Raw genomic sequence first — 13,164 nt, forward strand, 5'->3', positions numbered from 1 at the left:
CTGTTGAAATTGGGTGAAAAAAAGAAAGGAGGCCAAAGGATCAACAGAGTGTTGTTTGAGCCAAATAAACAGTTGAGCTCAGGTTTTTATTTTTATTCTCCACTCTGCTGCCATGAAGTCCTCAGTATTATTCAAAAGATTGACGAATTTGATGATGATTTAAATAATTTGGTGTGTAATGAATGTAAGGTAGAGTGTAGTACTTATTTTTCCTCTTCCTCCTCCATGGACTTGTGCTAATGTGTCCCTCATCTGAATCACTGAGTGTTCTGTGAGCGCACATAGAAGGGGCACTTGATTTGACTTCTGTTTGCTCCCGCTTTACCCATAGTTAGAGGATTTACAGTGACACTACTGCATTACTGACAAATGTAATGTCATTACAGTAATGCACTTTGTACTGTATTGCACCCAACATTGGTGGGAAGTGACATTTAACTGCTCTTATCAGTTCATCCTGTAGGTCGTATTTGTAAAAGTACAACAGACCTTTGGATTTTCTCCTGACAGGACATGCTAAATTCAGATGATCAGTGCATGTTGTGAAATAAAACATCAATGAATTTCAGGAAGCATTCCGGGAACCATGAGTCTCCTGCCAGTCAGTGTTTTTTTCTCAGTTGTTTATTCTCACTGCAGTGTTGGACTCCATCAATAATTCACCCTGATACTAGAGTCCTATTTTGTAATTTTCTGGGTTATATAAGAGTGTCCAGTCTGAAGCCTTGGTAGCATCCCTGTTAGTTTGTATTTCAGAATGAAACACAGACTCACTGCTATCAGTATGACAAGTCTTTTCACTGTGCTGACTTTGCTGGCTGTGTTTTCCAGTGGTTTTTGTCAGGTGTTAAATCGAGTGCAGCCATTTGGTGTATCCCCTACTGAAAGACAGTACAGGTCTGTCCTCAACGTGACCAATGGAGGGAAGTTTGGACAATGGAAGTGGGATGACACTTGTCCCGTAAACTACTTTGCTATTGGCTTCAGTCTGAGGGTAACTGCATAGATACGGGCTATTTCTGAGTAACTGTACTGTACTGTGTAATTTTTGTCTGTTTATCTAAATTGACATCACATTTTGAGTGAAATGTGTAGCTTAAACAGATTTAAGAAAGAAGTGAATGCACTAACTTTTATCTTCCCAAGATACAAAAACTGTTATGGTACATTTTTACACCCAAATCTGCAGCAGCGTGACCAAATTAAGACAACAATATGACGCCAAACAGAACACCTTGATATGTAGCCTTTAAATCAGAGCTGTGACTGCTGAAAACTTATGCTTCTCAGGTGGAGTCCAGCCAGGGTATCGTCGACGACACCACCCTGAACGGAATCCGCCTCCATTGTGCCACAGAAAACCACCAGGGCTTCATGTACACTGTTGAGTCTCACAGCGGCTTGTAAGTTTTAACCATTTTTGCTTTATCCAGTCTCTCTGTTCAGCTGCATGCATTGTTCCATTTAAACTCCTGACTAGTAATGGGAATTTCAGCTCTTTTAAGTGATATGGATCATTTGGCTCAGTTCAGCAAAAAGAGCCGGCTCTTTTGGCTTCCAAATGGCTCTTCATTCAAGTACCAGTTTGGCTTCATTTGACCTGCCAGTTATAGCAATATCATAACATATGATTGATATTTGTGCAGGTATGTTACTCCAACTTTGTTCAATTTTAAAAATAGCTGAAAATATCATGTAATTAGTTTTAAAATGTACTGTCTTCCCGAAACATCTTGCAGTATATTATGAATTCTGCTCATTTGGTTTGGCTGTATGTCACACCTTCAAACACAAGTCCTTAATGCATTGTGTGCCTGTGATAGAGGATAAAATCTAATCAATCAAATAACACACATACACACACAATCTAAATAGAAATAAAATTGGTAATAGTAATAATGATACAAAACTGTTCTCAAACGGGATCCGACTCTTTTTGTTCACGTAAAAGAGCTGGCACTTTGAACCGGCTTGTTCATGAACGACCCATCACTCCAGACTGCAGCAATTTTTATAAGACACATTTGAGATGTTAAAAATTTTAGGAAATTTCTCATTCAGGTGTAACTAAACCCCCAGATCTATTTTTTTTCAGCTGAAAATGGTATATTTCTGTATTCAGCAGTGTTGTTTCAAAATTCCAGTCTTTTGAAATAATTGGCAGGGACTACTGGTATTTTGTAATATTTGTGCAGGACCTGTGCAAATCAGCTATGTCTGCAATTTGTGGAGTAAAAATTCCTGGGTAAATTACCTACCATATTTCAGCACATACAGGTCTATTAGTATTTCTTATACTAATCTGTATCTCCGTAATTTTGGGTTGTAATTATGTTCTGTTATGGTCCGTGCGTTTTTTTCCTGATTTTTTCCTTTTTCTGATATAATAAAGGGTGCAGAGAGGAATGTAAACAAAGGTTTGACACGTAGCTGTAGGTAGTGGTGTGAAGATGATCCGATATGTATCAGTTAACCGATCTTGACGTCAGCGGTCCAAATGCATTGGTCAGTGGAGCCCTGGATCGGTAAAAATGCTGCACGAATGGGTCTTTAGACTGGTTTTGACGTTAGAGGTCAGTTCATTAGGCTCTGCTGCTTGTTTTCCGCCATGCTCTGGCTCAGCGTCTTTAATCTTGCATGACCTGCGGTGACCTTTTACCTTTAAACAGGAGTTCTGTTTGCAGTAGGTGCTTGCTAGGTAGCTGATGTGTTTCACTGGTCGTTGCCTAAACGTCTTTCAGTTACATTTCTGCACCTCAGGAAAAAGTCATGTGGACTTTATGTTGGAAGGATAACTTTAGAAATGTCTGCCCGTCTGTACGCTTTGGAGAAAAGAGATTAAGAACTACGGCAGCTCATAAATCTCACCTGTTGAGACGACAGAGCTAAAGTTCAGACCCGAACACTTTCTGAGTTAAAACTCGGAGAAGTCTTCAGTTATCACACCAGCCCCTTTATTCACGGGGTTTACAACTGTAACGTGTTGTTGGGATTAATTGATTTGGTGGCATAATCAATACATCTGAGCCCACCGATATGATATTAAACAGAGAGGAGTTCACTGAGCTGGAGATCAGCTGTTCTCCAGTGAATTAATTCAAGAATGAAAACAATCAACAACAGTCAGATACACAGAGAGAAAAAATAATGATGTTTTTGCGACATGTAGACTGAATACTCACATTGAGAAGAATCACGAAAGGAAAAGAATATATAGGAAGCTGTTTAAAGTTGACTGTTAGGAATATTATTTTAACCCCTTGTTCTCCAGTACTAGCAGACACACAGAGCTCTGTCTATCCACATCTCCTTGTGACTTAAATTTGTTTTAATTTGTGCTCCTTGGGCAGATTAGATAATTAGTTTGTACTGTTATTGGAATAAATAATGCTAAGAGTAAAAACTCATTTTAATATTTATCTCCCAATTTAATGTCAAAGTAAGACACCTGGGTGTGATGAAAACTTTCTTCAACATAATGTCAGAATGTTAGCACAGGAGGCCTGGCATTTAGTCTGTTTTATAAATAAGATCAAATAAACTTAGATTATTATGAAATTAAATTATTTTCTCAATAAAGGGTGAAATTTCTAGGCTTTCCACTGTATTTTGCACCAGGAGGCGTTGTGTTGCAAAAAATTAACAATGGATCACGTAATGACAGTGGTTGTCCAAACTGTTAATTTCATCCTATCCAGAGGTCATTTTGACAGCCCCTTATTGACAAAAACATCAACCATGGCTTGCCATACCACCCTAAAGTAAGGTGGTTGAGCAGGGGAGCTGTGCTGATGTGCTTCTATGAATTACGAAAGGAAACAGGGTTAGAAAACACACGTTTTTATGATTATAAGTGTGGGTTTCAGATGCTTAAATGTCCTTCTATTCCTCGGGGGTTTCCACTCACGTTTAGGATTTTATCCTAATTTTTCCTCTTCGATGTGCCTCCCTCTCTTCTCTCCAGCTGGGGTGACTGGACCAGTCCTCAGTACTGCCCCAGTGGCGTGCTCACCGCCTTCCAGCTCCAAGTTGGGCCTCATGTCGGCTCAAGTTCAGACAACACTGGAGCCAACAACATCAGGTTCCAATGCAGCTCCAACCCCATACTGGAGGGGGCCGGCATGAACTGGGGAGAGTATGGAAACTGGAGTGATACGTGTAACAGTGGAGGAATCTGTGGCATCAAAACCAAAATGCAGGACAGGCAGGGTAGGGGGGATGACACTGCCCTCAATGATGTGCATTTCCACTGCTGTGACAGAACATCAGGTAAGACAGAGTCAAAGATAGTTTTATTCTGGAGATTGTGACACAGAGCCAGCCAAATATGCTTTGAAAAGCAGGAGCAAACAAACAAAAGGGGAAGGAGAGGAGAGACCGCAAGATCAGGAAGAACCAGGTAAGACAACAAACAGAGAATAGTGGCATGAAAAACAGCAACTTTTAAGCTGACAAAGAAAACCATTCCATTCACAATATGTATACGTCATGGAAGTTATGTGTTCTCCCCACATAAAAATTCTTTCCACAAGCACACGGACAGTGCACACATATCAGACTTCATTCTAAACAGGACATCTTCATCACATTTTCCTAATTAACTATATGCTTTACTATTTGCTTAATTTCACTATACAAGGAGGAGAACAGGGAGAGACTCTGGGAGATGAGAGAGAGCAGACCAGGGAAAGATAGGCTAAGGTCCATTTGTGGTATTTTTGATACTCACCATAGGGGGCTGGTTTACTCCTGAAACATGCACACTGTTAATGTGAATGTTGAGGAGCTGCTGTATCAAAGTGAGTTGTCTTCCCCCAGAAATTAGGGTTAAGATATGTTTGTTTTATGATTCCAATCCACTCCTCCTTTGCTGTGGCTCAACATTTAAATAACTTTTACCAGATTTGATGGTTTAGTCACAGATTTTCCCAAAAAGTGTTCTGCTTTTCTTTCACAAATGTGGGAATGAAATTACATTAAAATATACAAAACAATAAAATTGATCTTGCCTGGCCAGGGAGCTCAGCACCCCTAAACCTCTGATCCTAGAATCGCCCCTGAATCAATATGATCAATACTAAAAAAATTCTGAATACAATCTGATAAATGATAACAATGCCCTCAAGTGGATTATCAGTTACCAAAAACACCTAATGTATCAAATGAGATAAAAAAAAGTTACATTTTTATGAAATTTGGATTTTTTTTGGGATTTCAGTAGAACGTGAAATAAACATTTCAGTTCCAAAAAATACAATTTTCTGGCTATAATTTGTGTATTCAGGCATTAAAGTGTTAACCATGACTACTAGTAGACTGTTTTGCTACTACTACCACATTTCTTGCATTACATGTCCTATGTAAGCTCCAAAACTGTCAGCTTAGCACTAGTGGTCATTTCTGCTCTGAATAGTAATAGTAGCATACATGATGGGCCAGCTCTACTAAGATCCAAATTTGCCTGTACTGATTAGCGTGCACAATCTAGAATTTTGCATTTGGGATTGGACCGTGGTTTGCGGGTGATTTACTAAGAGTGAATGTGCAAATGACATGAGGTGCAAGTGTGTTGGAGACACGCCTATTTAAATGAGGGTTTTGCATGTTTCATGGTTTCCAGCATGAGAGCCGAATGCGCAAAGTGAAACTTGACATTACTAGGGGAGCTGATGGATGAAGCCAATTAAAACTTAAATGAGCTACAACAAAGAAGCCCTCGGGGAGTCGGGGAGAAGAAAAAGAGTTTTCCCTGTTGGATTATACTTCCTGGATTTGGGTGAGATCGTCTTGTTTTTGTATTTTTACCTGGTATACCACTTATTAGCAGTTGATCACATATTTTTGTTTTGTGGTGGTGTTATGAATTCTTAGATTTTTAAGAAACTGGATGACTTTTTTCCCACAAAAACTCAGTGAAAATTCACCCTGCTCGTTTAGGCAAACTTGGTGCACCTGAGGTGGCTGCTCCCAGCTGAGAGCTGTTGGTAATTAGCAGGGCTGGGAGGCTTTAAAGGGAGCAGGCTGCTGCTCAGTTCAGGTTGGGTTGTGAGTGGGTGAGGGTCAACACCATCAGTTAACTCTCTGTGTGTTTGAATTTAAAGAAAAGAGAAAACTTTGTTTCAGGGCCTTCTGTTTGTGTGTGAGGGAGAAAACCAAAAAATGTTTTTATTTCACTTACCCCTTATTTGCTGTGACTCCCACCTATCCTTATTTTGGGTCACTGTTTTTAGTTCTATCATTGTGATAGACTTAGTGTGTGGCAGTGAAATAATCCCCTGCCACCTTTTAGAAACCCAAGACCCATTTTGTTTTGTCCATGCAGTTTTTGTTAGTTTCCCTATTAGCGATCTTTGTTATAAAATTTGTCTTCTTTGGGGGAAACGTAAGTGGGGGTTTTTGCTGTGTGGATTTATTTGTGGGTTGTTTTTTTCTGAGGAGACTGGTAGATGATAGACTTTTGCCTCTGTGTTTACGTGAGTCATAGACATTTAAAAAAGATTTAAAAGACACTTAAAAGTGCTCAGATAAGGACGAAGTTGCTGTTTTCGTTAGATTTGGACTTTTAATTCAATTCAACTTTATTTGTATAGCACATTTCATACAGGTATAAACTCAATGTGCTTTACAGAAGATTAAAAACAAACAGAAAAAGCAATCAGCAATTCAAGCAAACACCCCCCCCCACACACACACACACATGTACAGTGCAAGTCATGTGTACACAGGCAAAATGCTGATATCTTGTGCTTTATCTAACAGTCAAAGGCATAAGAGAAAAGCAGTGTTTTAAGACCACTCTTAAAAGAACTGTCTACTGACCTCTGGTCAATTGGCTGCTTCATAGTAGCTAACTGCACCTTCATCTGATTTGCATTTAATTTTAGGCACATTTAGAAGGCCCAGACCTGAAGATCTGAGCGACCTGGTTGGGTGCTAGTGAGTGAGCAGTTTATTTTAGTTTATTATGAAATTATAAAGACTGAGGTAAAATCTTTAATTTTGTTGTGACCTACTTTTCATTTAAGTTTACACATGACATGCGCTTATGTTCTGGGGAGGTGTTAATTAAATGGGAAGTGTTTTAAACTCATTACGTTCTCTTGAGAGATTTTATTGATTATATTTGTTCAGAATTGTTGTTTATTGCATTTTGATATATTCTTTACTTTAAAGGGCTTTCTGTTTTCCTTAAAAGTTCCCCCTGGTGTCTGTTTAACGCTAGCTTGAGAAAAGCTAAGTGTTAAAACTTCACACAGAACATGAGAAACAGGATTGGGAGATCCTAGCTGTAATAGCTACCGTACGCTGGAATGACCCACATGCAAAAAATGTAAACTTGCAAGGAGTTTTGTCATTGCAGGTATTGTGTGACTCCTTTTGTGGCTGGCTCCAAATCTGCTCTGAGTTCCTCCAACAGCACCAAAATGGCAAGGCTGGATAGGTGATATGTTTTAATGACTGTTTCCTCTTTGATTCCAAAAAATGTTCACACAAGGGTGAAAAATGCGTTCTCGAGGTCTTCTTTCATCGTTTCGATGTCTCCTCCTTGCCACAATAACTGCAGCCATGTGTGCGCAATTATGCATACAAACTCTTTGCACCTCTCTTCGAGACGTGTTAAATATAGACGCTGTTTCTATGAGCAAAATTGCTTCAAGGTTTGAATCCCTTTGCGTGCGCTAAAATAATATAGCTACATTTTCTCCTCCCAGTACATGCACAATTGTGTGTAAATGCCCCATATTGCATTTTCATTGCGGCGAACGTGCTAACTGGATGCAGCCGCACTATTTTGCACCTCTGAAAGACGCAACCCTTAGCGTGCACTGTTATTAAAAACTGTTAAATAAAACTGTAATGGCGGTTTGAACAATTTATTTAAAACTTTAAAGTAAAAACTATGAACTTAACATAAACATGAAACTAGAAGTAAAGAGTAATAAACAATGCATTACAAAATGAATAATAAAAAACATAAATTAATTTAAAATAAACAAAAAAAAAAAATCAAACATCCAGCGCATTATTTTCATTGACTAAAACTAAAAAAGATAGAAATTACTAAAATGGAACTTAAACTAAAATGCATGTCCTCTGGTGGGTCTGTTAGACAGGCCTTGTCCTCCTTGTCCATATCTGAACAGAAAATATGAATTAAGTGATAAACATTTTTATTCTTTGAGATTGTCTTTACAAATGTATTCTTAAAGGTTCAGTCAAAAAATAGTATTACATGAACAACATTTAAAAATTACTCAACAGACGCACTTATCATTCACCTGGAAAATCTTTTCCAGCTCCATTGTGTCCTCCATCTTTCATACATTGTCTTCCTCCTTGCCTCCTCCAGCTCCCTCTCAAGTATTCTTATGCGGCACTGGGCCGCCTTGTGCTGCCTCCAATATGAAATAATCAGATTGAGGCCACGGACCCCAATCTGGCATGCCCTCTAAAAGAGGGCCTGATGATCAATATGGGCATCTTGACATTCATACTGAAAACAGGAAACATCCATGTGTGTGAATACAAGTAAAGATTTAAATGTGACTATGGCTGAGAAATTTAACCAAGACATTTAATAGTTTCAGCAGCTATAAATTTAAACATGTTAATATTTTCATTGCTTGCTATCATATATGCCATCAATCTATGTAGTTAATCATATTTTTTATCCATATTTACTATTTACTGCCATGCATTTTCACAGATATATTTTTTAATCCTACATGTCAAGTTGCACCAAATAACCTTGAAATCATTAATAAATTTATTTGAATATTAGGCTGACATGAAGTAATGAAAACTTACAGTGAAGATATAAACCTCCTGTCGATAACCCTGTATCCCTAGGTCTGGACAGGAGGGAAATTGGACAGGGGAATTGATAGTAGGGGTCTGAAGAAGGACAGAAAGAAACACAAACAAGAATTTCTAATAAAACTTGTTTAAAAACTTTTTCCACCTATTGTAGCCATGGTTGTTTTAAATGCAGATGGCGATACACGTTCTCTGGCGCCTAGGAAGCCGTTGCACATACGTGACGTCACATTTCACCGCCCCCATTTTTCTGCAGTGGAAGCAGATAAAGCAAATGTAAACAACAAACTCAACAGCAATAACAATAGCAGCTAGAAGGCCATACGTCGCCTACTGTACGGCAGGGGCGATTCTAGGATCAGAGGTTTAGGGGTGCTGAGCTCCCTGGCCAGGCAAGATCAATTTTATTGTTTTGTATAGTTTAATGCAATTTCATTCCCGCATTTGTGAAAGAAAAGCAGAACACTTTTTGGGAAAATCTGTGACTAAACCATCAAATCTGGTAAAAGTTGTTTAAATGTTGAGCCACAGTGAAAGAGGAATGGATTGGAATCATAAACACATCTTAACCATAATTTCTGGGGGAAGACAACTCACTTTGATACAGCAGCTCCTCAACATTCACATTTACAGTATGCATGTTTCTGGAGTAAACCAGCCCCCTATAGCGAGTACCAAAAATACCACAAATGGACCTTAGCCTATCTTTCCCTGGTCTGCTCTCTCTCATCTCCCAGAGTCTCTCCCTGTTCTCCTCCTTGTATAGTGAAATTAAGCAAATAGTAAAGCATAAAGTTAATTAGGAAAATGTGATGAAGATGTCCTGTTTAGAATGAAGTCTGATATGTGTTCACTGTCCGTGTGCTTGTGGAAAGAATTTAATGTGGGGAGAACACATAATTTCCATGACGTATACATATTGTGAATGGAATGGTTTTCTTTGTCAGCTTAAAAGTTGCTGTTTTTCATGCCACTATTCTGTTTGTTGTCTTACCTGGTTCTTCCTGATCTTGCGGTCTCTCCTCTACTTCCCCTTTTTCATCTCTCCCTCTTTGGACTGACAGTCATACACAAATAGATTATATTCAACTCGATGAAAAACTACATAAATATGAAAAAATACTAATAAGAAAACTAATATATGAAGTCCTCTCTCTGCTCCTCTCTCTCTTTTTGTACTGTCAACCAAAAGGCAAACCAAACAATGCGTTTTATATCTAATAAGAGATATAAACTGATACAGTGATCCAACTTAAAACATCATTCTAGATAGATAATAGGAGTTAAAATGTTAATGGGCATCCAGCCAGTTAGCTAGTCAGTAGCACCTTGGCTTTAATATTAACACATGCACATGACATAATAGCTAGCTTCTCTCATTTCAGGTCAAACAGAGGTCAGTGGTACTGTCTGACCACCTGTAACATTTCCTAGCTAGAAAAAAACGTCCTACCTCACAACATAAACAGTGACCTTTGATTTAATGCAGCAAAAATGAGGACTGGTAATGATAATAATGTGCTGGTATTGAGTGGTAGAAGTCAAGAAATGTGCCACATATCCCAGTTTAAGCCATGAACTTACACCACTGCTGCATATCACTGGAAGGCAGCGCACTGCTATGTGCAGCTCTCATAGTGCAAGTCGGTGAGAGGTGGGAGGGATGGGGTGGATCAAACCATTTTTGAGGCGGGGCGGTGCTGTATTTTTGTTGTTAAAATATTACATTTCAACCAAGTACTGTATGGTTTTTACACTTTCCTAGCTTGTTAAAAAAGGACATACAGTGAAGAAAAAAAAAACTAAAAAATCTCTTAGAAATTTAGGGGTGCTTTAGCACCCCCAAAAATGGTCTAGAAATGCCTATGCTCTGGAGGATCCTACACCTTGAGGTTGGTGGGACTCCAGAGGCACCAGCAGCTTCAAATACCTGTTTGCTGCTTTGTAATAACATTTCAGCAGCTCCTCTCTTAATCTGATGAATTTGTCCGTCAGAAACCTTCCTCATTATGCCTTTATCTGCACAAACCCGTCTGTGCTCCAAATCAGCCACAAATTTCTTCACAGTATGATGATCATGATTAATTTTTCATGAAATATCTAATGTTTTCATTCCTTGTCCAAGGCATTGCACTATTTGACACTTATCAGCAGCAGAGAGAGATCCTTTTTTCTTTCCCATATTGCTTGAAACCTGTGGCCTACTTAATAATGTGGAACAGTGCATTTTGAGTTTTTTTTTTTTCTTTTTTTAAATAATGGTTATCATTATGAAGTTTGTTCAAAAACATTTGAATTATGACATTTGCACGAATATTTAGGAAAATAAAGAGAAAAATGTCGTTTGCTTAATAATGTGTAAAGCGGTGTAGATCAAACAGATTATCTCACACAGGAATATCCACACCACCTGAAATTACCCTCCTACACTCATGTGGCCTGCCAGGAAAATAAACGTACATACAAATAAAAATTAGTGAAAGAAACAGGAAAGAAAGCAGGTTATGATACACTTTGTGATTGATTATGCTCAGATGGATAGTTAATGGCTGACAAGGCAAAGAGACAATCATTTTAAGGATTTTGGGGTAGCCAGTTAGATTTCCATGCAGATTTCCTCTGGAACACTGCCATTTGCTGTTGTAATCGATAAGGACGTGGTAAATTAGGAAATCTTTACTATTTTGGTTACAAATATTCTTACAATTTACAGTGTTGTCTCAATTTATTCACCAACCCCCTCCACATCAATTAATTCTTATTATCAAAATGTCTGTTTACAAAAGTAGCATGGTAGCATGGCCTTGTGCTGAAAATTGGAAGTACAACACAGTCAAGCAAAAGATTTCCATTCCAGTGTTTGCCGTATTTATTTTAGTCTTAAAACGTACTGCGGGCTGGTCAAAAAAGGACCACAGGCTGCATTTGGCCCATGGGCCATAGGTTGGACACCGCTGATCTAGAAAGTTATCCAGAAGCCGTGTCAGGTTAAACTTACATAACTGAAACACTTAGTGACGATAACTAGATCCAGAATATGAAAATAATCTGCAAAAGAGATTATGATTAACAATAGCCTGATTCATCAAACAGTCACAGTGAGACGTTAACTGTTGCTTTCTTTTTATTTAGAGTGACCAGCATGTGAACCCAAGCCTGACCAGTTTGATGGAGTGACTCTGAAACCAAAGATCACTAACAATAAAAAGCTTTTTCATGTTTGTATTGCTTCTCTGTCTTAAATGATTTCTTGGAACCTGAATGTCTTCCATATTTGGTGTGTCTTTCTCTTTTGAAAATCAAAAAGCATCCAAGGTCACTATTCGGAGTGATACCAGCTAAGTTGTTTGTGAAAAACATTCATCTCCTTAAACAAACTGTTGTGTCACCTTCAGCAGAAAGATTAAGCAGTGTCTCTTCATAGCAAGAGCCACTTCAAGCATCAAGTCATCCCATCATCACCTCTCATCAACGTGAGCACAGCATGCTTTCATACCCTGCCTAATGAACCAATGAGCTTCCAGCAAAGTCATAATAAGTGTGAGCACCAAACACAGAAGCTGACACAGGCGTTTCCTAGAATTCCTGCTGGAACCGAGGTAATTAAGAAATGACAAGAGAGAGGATATTAATTAATTTACAGTTTAAGGCCTGACAGAGGTTGATAAGACACCGATTGGCACACACAGAGGTAATTGTGTTAATTAATCGGTGAGTAGTTAATCTGCAGAGTGTGGGCTGGGGAGGGAACTCGAGGACGTTATCAAACAACGCTGTAATGGTTTTCAGAAGATTCTGCAAGTCAAGGCAGTGTGATTATAGTCTTTAACATGCAGATACAGCGAGACTGCTGAATGAAAACACTCATGCTGACCTCATATCTGAGTTCAAAGTGTACTTACTGGAATCAGACGCTGAAGTGCACTTGTAGGTGTGACTAGGAATACAGATATGTTAAAATATGCAGGAGGGTTGACGAGAGCTCATTCAAATAATCAGATCACAGTGCAACTCCATCATGCTAATATCAAATTTTGGAATGGCAAATATCTGACTGTGATATAGCTGACGACTTTTTTTGGACTTCCTGTGTGGCTAAGGCCAAAGATATGCTTTGCTGTTAACTACTCAGACGTGAATGCAACATGGCCATGCATTTACGGCATAGGTTATATGTGTTGGCTGTGCACATCATTAAGACATAAACTCAACAGGGATGCATGAAGCAGCGTAGATATGACTGGTAGAGGCAGCTGTTAGGCAGAGGAGCTGCAACCTTCATCACAGCAGCAGAAACAAGGGCTGAAAGTTTTAAAGACAAAGAGCCTGTTCAAAAAGTTCAAAAAT

At 38.7% G+C, this 13,164-nt stretch overlaps 1 protein-coding gene across 1 annotated transcript; it reads left to right on the forward strand.

Annotated features, from left to right (window-relative positions):
• The first annotated feature begins 712 nt into the window (after positions 1–712).
• LOC121513630 (vitelline membrane outer layer protein 1 homolog) lies at positions 713–12,040 on the forward strand. Its single transcript, XM_041793506.1, has 4 exons — positions 713–994; positions 1,291–1,403; positions 3,965–4,269; positions 11,950–12,040. Exons 1-4 carry the CDS (start codon positions 758–760, stop codon positions 11,952–11,954), a joined length of 660 nt encoding a protein of 219 aa, XP_041649440.1. The 5' UTR covers positions 713–757; the 3' UTR covers positions 11,955–12,040.
• The last annotated feature ends 1,124 nt before the right edge of the window (positions 12,041–13,164 follow it).

Source organism: Cheilinus undulatus, linkage group 8, assembly GCF_018320785.1.
Source record: "Cheilinus undulatus linkage group 8, ASM1832078v1, whole genome shotgun sequence".
NCBI lineage: Eukaryota > Metazoa > Chordata > Actinopteri > Labriformes > Labridae > Cheilinus > Cheilinus undulatus.

Bases quoted from the DNA above. Each gene is read 5' to 3' on its own strand.
- LOC121513630 (XM_041793506.1), top strand. From the start codon at position 758: ATGAAACACAGACTCACTGCTATCAGTATGACAAGTCTTTTCACTGTG. The intron at 995-1,290 runs GTAACTGCATAG...TATGCTTCTCAG, and splicing joins CTATTGGCTTCAGTCTGAGG to GTGGAGTCCAGCCAGGGTAT. The intron at 1,404-3,964 runs GTAAGTTTTAAC...TCTTCTCTCCAG, and splicing joins GTTGAGTCTCACAGCGGCTT to CTGGGGTGACTGGACCAGTC.